General features: G+C 38.3%; 1 protein-coding gene across 1 annotated transcript; it reads left to right on the top strand.

The window, feature by feature from the left end:
• The first annotated feature begins 2,950 nt into the window (after positions 1–2,950).
• On the top strand, positions 2,951–7,995 carry LOC134686445 (uncharacterized). Its single transcript, XM_063546111.1, has 8 exons — positions 2,951–3,035; positions 5,769–5,864; positions 6,159–6,239; positions 6,335–6,604; positions 6,798–6,884; positions 7,005–7,085; positions 7,463–7,674; positions 7,912–7,995. Exons 1-8 carry the CDS (start codon positions 2,951–2,953, stop codon positions 7,993–7,995), a joined length of 996 nt encoding a protein of 331 aa, XP_063402181.1.
• The last annotated feature ends 1,253 nt before the right edge of the window (positions 7,996–9,248 follow it).

Genomic DNA, 9,248 nt, shown 5'->3' with positions numbered 1-9,248 from the left:
TTTTATAAATAGTGACTTAGATGGAGAGTTGTCTCATTGGCACTCATACCACATCTTCCCATATAAATATAATCATTGTTTGTATTGTATTGTATGTTTGCATTGTTGATTTATAGTCTATATAAAAAAGAAGATGTGGGATGATTGCCAATGAGACAACTATCCACAAAAGACCAAAATGACACAAACATTAACATTTGTATTTTATTGCATGTGTTTATAAATGTTTTATTGTTTTGAAACTTTGTATGTACTTTGTATTGTATTGCATTTCTATGTTTTAGTCTCTTGTGTATAATTTGGAGTTTAGCAGTGTGTTTATTATCACAGAACTAGTATATATATTTGTTTAGGGGCCAGCTAAAGGACGCCATCGGGTGCGGGAGTTTCTCGCTGAATTGAAGACCTGTTGGTGACCTACTGTTGTTGTCTGTTCCATGCATGGTCGGGTTGTTGTCTCCTTGACACATTCCCCATTTCCATTCTCAGTTTTATTGTACTGTTTATTCTTTTATATGTTTGTACTATTTTGCATGCTGGTATGGTTGTATTGAATTGTATGTTTTAATTGTACTATAGGACAACAAAGGATTGTGTATGTTTGTATTGTATGTTATATTATATTGTATGTTGTATTATAATGTATGTTATATAATATTGTATTTTTTTTTTATTGTAATAAATGTTTGAATTGTACCTCATCAGTACGGTATATTGTATAATTCATTGAATTGTGTAATTTAGTGTATTTTTGTTTTGTATTCTAATTCCCTCTTTTTCATTTTCATGAAAAACTGTACCGATATTGGAATCAATACGTTTTCGTAATTTGTTACTATTGCTTGAGAAAAGTATTTGAAGGCATAATTTAATGATGTTCGGTTGTCATGTTTTTGGTATTTTTGTCAGATTTTGGGAACCCTTTTGTTTTATCCATTTGATTAGCTAAAAAAAACTTGCCCATTGACCCCTATTATTCTTTTAAAATCTTTTATATCTATGATTATAAACTATCTGAAAAAGTCTTATAAAATCTTTCTTATTTTTTAAGTTTTTGAGAACTTCAATTTGTCAATAAAATAATGTTGTAATTTTTATAAATTTCCTGTTCACAAAACTTTGAACTTTTCGAAAAACTAAGGATTTTCTTATCCCAGGCATAGCTTTCCTAAGCCATATCATTGATGAGTCTTATGTAGATGAAACGCGCGCCTGGCATACTATATTATAATCCTGGTACCTATAAAGCTATGAACAATCAAGAGATTTAATTCTCTGCCAAAATGTAAATGGCTTATGTTTCGAATACAAGCACATTGACCTATATACTTTTTTTGCTTTAAATTTTTAGTTCATTTATTAAACCCCTATTAATATATACTAGTGTTATGAAAAGCTTGATATTTTGGAAATGAGTAGCGAACTTCCTTAAAATTGGATTATGGAGAACTCAGAACATTGGATCACAGGAAAGTATAAATCGAACAAATTTGATATTTGTTATCTACATTCTCTCATTAAATAAAGACAGCAGTTTGAAACAAAGTCTTTTACTCAATATTTATGTTTTAAAACAATTTGAGTCTCTTATTGTTCTTCTGTTTTATTCTGTTAAGAATATTTGTTAAAACAAAACTGAAGATAAGGAAAACAAAATACATGTGCGTGCTAAACTTCTGAATTCTAAATCAATATCGGCTCTTCGTAATTGTTTACTCTATTTGTCCTTCATTTCAAACATTTCTACAGAGATATTTGTTATAACAGTGTTTGTCGTTGGTTTCTGTCGCCTTTTTGTTTTCTTTTTTTTCTGATATGTTTTGCTCGACAGCATACTTGTTGTGTTTTTATGACAAAATGTAACAACCATTACGATTTTAACTTTCAACTTTCGACTTTTGGCATACTTTTTACACATCGCTTTGCATGTAAGTGTCTCAGTCTTGTCATTTCGGGGTCTTTTATAGCTGACTATGCGGTATGGGCTTTGCTTATTGTTGCAGGTAATACGGTGACCTATAATTGTTAATGTCTGTGTCATGTATGTTTCTTGTGGAGAGTTGTCTCATTGACAATCATACCACATCCTTTTTCATATTGATACGTATAATGATATCGCTTTGTTTTAATTATGATATTCTCGGACTTGTATTTCCTACCATGATTTCCGTGATAGAGGGTAGCTGTTTACAAGAAAGCTATTTAAGGAATAACAGTACTGTAGTTGAAGATTTGCCACCGTCAATTGTAGATTTGACGGTCGCAAATGCAGTTTTACTGGCGACGCGTAGCGGAGACAGTAAAACGGAGATTTGCGACCGTCAAATCAAAATTGACGGTGGCAACTCTTCAACTACAGTACTGTTATTCCGATTCTAATGCATTACAGAAAGAAAAAATACGATAAAACTTGAAAAAATGTCTAAATTTGTCAAATAAAAAAAAATCCGTGAATCTTCATGAATGATTTTGGCACAAAGACGTCATGGCTTAACGTGACGTCATACAAATGAAAACTTACAAACTGGAGGTTATGACGTTACTTGTTCGCTTCAAATTCGGACAAAATTACATTAAAACGGCGAATTCGAGGTAGGTATTGTTTTATTTTCAATTATATAGTAGTAATCGAACAATTTTTGATGCATCAATTCCAAATGGCGGGTCCCTCCTTAGTTACGCCTGTTCAACTGTGGATTTGACGGCAACTTTTAGCCAATGAAAAAAATTGTTACATCCAAATTGCATTAGAATAAACCCTAGAGTCCCAAATTGTGAAGTGGAGATAATGCCTTCGTGAATTTAATGGATGCCATCACCAGTTGGATTACCGATATAGAATTACCGTTTCATAAATGATATTGGATATGTTTTTTATATTGTTATTACACTCCCCTCCCTTTTCTTAAATTTGAAATTCTGAATAAGACTTTTTACCGAGTTCAAAAACATGAGCAACACGACGGATGCCACATGTGGAGCAGGAATTGCTAACTCACCCGGAGTACCTGAGATAATCCCTAGTTTTTGGAGGGGTTCGTGTTGCTTAGTCTTCAGTTTTATATGTTGTGTCTTGAGTACTATTATTTGTCTGTTTGTCGTTTTCTTTTCTAGCCGTGGCGTTCTGGAGGAACATAAAAGGCTCGATTCAAACTGCAAATGTATTACGAAAAAATACAGTAACAGAGAGAAAAAGAAAGATTCTTTTAGCAATAGCATAAGAAAAAGCTATGATGTTAAGTTCCGTTTATATATTAATTTCCGACAAAGGGTTCATCGTTCAAAAGATGAATCTCCTTGTTTGTAATACATGTAAATGTTTTTAACTTGTCCTGGTAATTTATTATTATTCTAAGCAATAGACATATGATTTATTGAGATTTCTTAGGTTTTGGTCTACCTTGATTTGTCATGATCTAAATAAATAAGTATGAATAACAGATGATAATGTTTCTGATTAAAAGACCCTGCTGTATTTTATTTATTACACCGGTTGGATCAGCTGATGAGAATTATATTCATTTAGTAATAATTATTCTCTCATTTTCTTTCATTCATTAACATTTAGATTGACTTATTATCTCAAATTATAACATCTTTAAATCCTTCTTTTAAACTTTTATGTATCAAAAATCTTCCGCCCGCACTGGCATCATCCTTACATCCGATCATGGTTCCAACAAAATCATTTTTCATACACATATACCAGTTCGGCCATTTTCTCGGGAACAAGGTGAATTCTCCATTCGATGTTTTCGCGATCTTCCATTGTCCTTCAGAACCTGGCCTTGTTTTTGTCGACTGAATCCTACCTTCATCCGTATTTGTCATGACGACGTACCATTCTTTCCATTTCTTTGATTTGATGTAGCAGTATGGTTCGTAAAAATTTATGCGCTCAAAAATGAATTGTCGCTGTTCCCCAACATTTTCTTTACGTCCTTGAAGTACACCATTTTGATCAGATCCCATAGTTACATACCACTGTGGCTATCTTTCAAGACGTAGAGTAAAAGAACCTCCGGTACAATCAATGAATCTAAGGTCGTCTGATTTGACCGACAGTGAAAACAGTGTCGTAATTACAAGGATAAATATTCCCCTAGCCATCATAAGTTGCGAAAACACTGAAATAAAAATTTAAGACGTATATTGTGAAGCCTTTTCTCTGATTTTTAATGCCAGTATCTGGAAAAAGCTATTTATGTTGTTTAATGTTCATTTTGGGTTATTCACTGCTGAATTGAAGATCAATTACAAAGTCATCATCTTCGCGGGAAATTAAAAGTCCTGACGTATTGTATCAACCCATTGTTTCTTTTCTATTTTATTTTATACGCTTATATCTCCTTTTATTCATACTTAACAACACTGAGGTTGTATGTTGGAATCCCTGCACGGTGCAGGTCTACTCGACTAACATCTTATTCAACTAGAATGAAAAAAAAATCTATCGAAGTTTGTTGGTTCTGTAAACTAATTTCCACGAAAAAGACCAATATCGTTGACCAACGCGTAAAACAACAATCGATCAGTCGATCATACTTAACACTTATATTTAAAAAGAAAAATGACAAAAGTCACATTTTATTTGAAGATACCACTATCTGTCCCATATACTTTATTAGAACAAATGATATATGATTCATTTTCTTGATAAGAATATAAACATGTGGATGCATTTCCGAACCAATTCAATTATATGTAATGTACACAAATGTCAACAAACAAATGTTTTTGTTAATAGGTTTTCAAAGTTTGTGGGATTTTCGGTTATCAAACATGCCTTTGATTCATAAATGTATTCTCCTGAAATTGAAATGGTATTGCCACTGATCAAGAAGCAAACAACAATTAATCAATCAATATATTTACGTATTTCAGGATATGTATTTTGAATAAATAGGTTTAAACGGGATGTTTGTGTGCAAAATTGTGCAATCTTATCAAGTGATATGAATCCTGGTACATGAATATATGATAAGTTTATTAGCAATCACTGCTGCTAGAGTTTTTCTACCCGTGGATACCATAAGCCCAGTAATCTAAACTTCTGCGTTGACGTGAGTTAGTATTGCTATGGCACATGGTAGTATTAAATGAACTATGTTGGGGCCCTTTATAGCTTGTTGTTCGGTGTGAGCCAAGGCTCCGTGTTGAAGGCCGTACTTTAACCTATAATGGTTTAATTTTTAAATTGTTATTTGGATGGAGAGTTGTCTCATTGGCACTCACACCACATCTTCCTATATCTATTTATATATTTTATACTTCATAAAACGATTTCAAGTAACTTTGCTGTACTTGGAAAACATTTTAAGGAATGTTTGAGTGTTGATTATGAGATGCTGTATTTTGTTGGAAGTTTTGCGGATGTCCATTGGTAGTTTTACTGTAGCAAATTTAGTTTACCTGGCGACGCGTAGCAAAGACGGGTAAGCAGGTATTTGCGACAGTAAAACTGCAGATGGACGTCTGCAAAGCTTTAAATACAATATAGGTATTTCTTTTCTAATGCAAAATAGCTTCATAACCAAATTTCAATCATTATTTTACTGGAATACTTTCATTACTGAAAATTCCGCCAAAATATGTTATCTTCTTATGTCCTTTCACTAGGTGACGTCATACGTAGGGTGCGCCCCACGCCCAGACAGCCCCTGTCACTGGTGAGTACCTTGTATTAAGACATCGACCAACACGGTTAATCATTATCACTGTTAAGTACGTGAACATGCCTTGCTAATCATTCCTTTCATTTTTTACAGAGGAGGACGTGGTGGAGGAGACCAGGGTCACGCCGACCCCGACGAAGACACAGAAGGAGGAGGGTGCGCTCCACGCCCAGACAGCCCCTGTCACTGGTGAGTACCTTGTATTAAGACATCGACCAACACGGTTAATCATTATCACTGTTAAGTACGTGAACATGCCTTGCTAATCTTTCTTTTCATTTTTTACAGAGGAGGACGTGGTGGAGGAGACCATGGTCACGCCGACCCCGACGAAGACGCAGAAGGAGGAGGGTGCGCCCCACGCCCAGACAGCCCCTGTCACTGGTGAGTACCTTGTATTAAGACATCGACCAACACGGTTAATCATTATCACTCTTAAGTACGTGAACATGCCTTGCTAATCTTTCCTTTCATTTTTTACAGAGGAGGACGTGGTGGAGGAGACCAGGGCCACCCAGCTGAAGGACGTGGTGCAGGAGACGTACCTAAGGACCTCTGACTCTGGTAGGTACATTGTATTTAGATATCGGCCAACACTTAATTTTTATCACTGTTTAGTACGATAACATACACTGAAAAATTTACACTTATTCTTACAGGGAAAGGATTGCAGGACTTGGACCTGGAATGGGCCAAGCTGGACATCAAGGAAGAGAAGAAGGGTGTATCCTTCATTGGGGACCTGTTGGCGCAGCAGAGTAAAATGTTGAAGGGTTTTAAGAAGTCGCCGGCGCCAGCAGCTCGCCCAGCCCCGAAGGTTGGCAAGTTCACGGGGGAGAGGAGTGCGTCCAGAAGGAAGTCTTTGCGGTTTCTGGACCAGCTCGTCCCAGAGGTCCCAGAGGCAGCTCACATCGAACAGGAGAAGCAGGGTATGTATTATGAGTATTATTTCTTTTCAAAACTGTTCTATATGATTGTGATTATGCTACGCGTAATTGTGATAATGCTACGCGTAATTGTGATAATGCTACGCGTAATTGTGATAATGCTACGCGTAATTGTGATAATGCTACGAATAATGGTGAATACTGTAGATGTACATGGCAAATATTTTTTTTACAGAGTCAACAGACATGTCATCAGCGGAGGACTCCTGCGATCAATATGTCCCGCCACCCAGCGCTGATGACTATTCATCGGACGACAGCGGTAAGTTTATCATTAGACATCGAAGTGACGGGCATGAAAATGTATCAAATTGTGAAAATATATTTTTAGGTGTGAAAATGTTACCAAGTAATATTGAAAGTTGACTATTTCCTTTTACAGCGGTAGTAAGTCCTTCGGACGAGGAGGCACCTCCTGCCAAGAAGAGGAAGGAGGTTTCCAAGGAGGAGAAGGACCTGTTAGGTAAGTTTAACAATCGTTAACTTGACTTACTATGAACGCGGTTGTCACATTTGTAGGACGGATTAGATTTGAAAATAACTGTTACCTGAATGTGAAAAAAAATTAGCGAGAGCCGCGGGTTAACGGCTGGAGACAGAGGGAAGCCGCAGAAAAAACAAGGCGGCCCGAGAGAGAGAAAAAAACTAGGGAGAGGCGCGGGTTTACGACTTGACAAGGGGAAGCCGCAGAAAAAAACAAGGCGGCCCGAGAGAAAAAAAAAACTAGCGAGAGCCGCGGGTTTACGACTTGACAAGGGGAAGCCGCAGACAAACAAGGCGGCCCGAGAAAAAAACAAATTTTGTGAATGTTACTTATAAATAATCGCACTTTTCTTGCAGATTCTTCGGCCAAGGGGTTTGTCCTCGCCCGCACTATTGCGGAGTTCGAGGCCATTTCCGATGGAACTGATGTTCCAGCTGTTGCTGCTGACGTGCCAGCGGAGGAGTCAGGGTCTGACACTGATTCTGAAGCTGATGACCCAGAGCCAGCTGACGAGCCAGTTCGAGGAAGGAAGAGGAGAACCGCTACGAAGGTGTACAGGGTTGACACGGTGAGTTTTATGTTAATATATTTTTAATTATATACTATATATACCCTTGAGGGCTATCAGTGTAAAACATATCGAACCCTTCTAAGCAACTTTACTCGGTGGACGGACTTGTGTATTTTTCTGACAATTGCTACCCGTCATGTGAAAATGTTACACATAAATGTGAAAAAGTTTCGGACAGAGGGTCCTGAAACATACATACATATATATATATGTTTTTGTTTTATTTATTTTCAGAAACGACCACGCAGGGAGTGCCAAGTTGAAGGGTGTACTGCTGCGGTGGTCAACCTGAGACGTCAGATGACGGTGTCACCCTGACGCCGAGGCGGTGCCTGTGAAGACAAAGGGCAGACCCCGCGACCAAGGCAACATGATCTACGGTAGCCGTCTTGAGTGTTGTCTGTGCGGGTCAAATACGATCCGCATGGATGTGCACCTCAAGACGGTGCACAAGCTAGCCAAGGACAGTGAAGAGCTCCGCGAGGCCATCCAGGGAGCAGTGCCTGACGAGGAAGGCACCCAGGATCAGCAGGAACTACAACAGGCCTTAGTAGACTACGGGTGAGTTTGTATTTGGAACCTTTGATTGCGTTTTTAGAGAAAAAAAATACATTGAAATATGACGTGGTATGATTGTCAGTGAGAAAGAATTGGGGGTACGGCCGGCCTTTTACATCGCTGACGACCCAAGACGTGAAATTTTTTTTTCTCGGGGTACGGCTCGTACCGTCGTTGCAATTTTTTCAACGTACTCGGCCGGCCTTTTACGCCTCCGACGACCCATGACGTGAATAAAAACAAATTTCTCGGGGTACGGCTCGTACCGTCGTTGCAATTTTTTCCACGTACTCGGCCGGCCTTTTATGCCGTTGACGATCCAAGACGTGAAAAAAAAAATTTCTCGGGGTACGGCTCGTTGAATTTTTTTCCACGTACTCGGCCGGCCTTTTACGTCGCTGACGACCCACGACGTGAATAAAAAAAAAATTCTCGGGGTACGGCTACTACCGTCGTTGCATTTTTTTCACGTACTCGGCCGGCCTTTTACGCCGCTGACGACCCAAGACGTGAATTTTTTGTTTCTTTCTTGACGTTTATGCCAGCGTACGGACTTTAAACAAGAGACGAAAAATGTTGTTTTTCATTTCAGAAAGACGATGACCGACAGAGCGTGTGGGATAGCCCGCAAGGCTACCACCACACAGAGCCACTTGACGGCTGTGAAGTTTTGGTTGCCCACAGGGCTGACGAAGCAGGCGCTCCTGGATCTGGAGAAGATCGGGACCGTGGACGGTAAGGTCAACCGCCACCTCCGCGAAGACAGGTAAGTCAATCATACCCTGTAAGCCTTTACGTTGTGTTGGGGGGAAATGTTGCACGCCATGTGAAACTGTTACTTATACATGTGAAAATGTTACGCATACGTGAAACTTGTAAGTATACATGTGAAAATGTTGCGCATAAGAAATGCATATATACAAATGCTGTTGATAACTTACTATGTAGCTCCCTTTCAATGCAGTGTCAGTTATTTCCTCTTTTTCTTTTTCAGAGTGAAGCCTGCTACCCTG

This window comes from Mytilus trossulus, chromosome 10, assembly GCF_036588685.1.
Source record: "Mytilus trossulus isolate FHL-02 chromosome 10, PNRI_Mtr1.1.1.hap1, whole genome shotgun sequence".
Lineage (NCBI taxonomy): Eukaryota > Metazoa > Mollusca > Bivalvia > Mytilida > Mytilidae > Mytilus > Mytilus trossulus.
The sequence above is the reverse complement of the archived record's forward strand: the minus strand, read 5'-3'. Positions and strand labels throughout refer to the sequence as shown.

Coding starts and splice junctions, on each gene's coding strand:
- LOC134686445 (XM_063546111.1), top strand. CDS start 2,951: ATGAGCAACACGACGGATGCCACATGTGGAGCAGGAATTGCTAACTCA. Junction 5,865..6,158: donor CCAGACAGCCCCTGTCACTG/GTGAGTACCTTG, acceptor CATTTTTTACAG/AGGAGGACGTGGTGGAGGAG. Junction 6,605..6,797: donor CATCGAACAGGAGAAGCAGG/GTATGTATTATG, acceptor TTTTTTTTACAG/AGTCAACAGACATGTCATCA.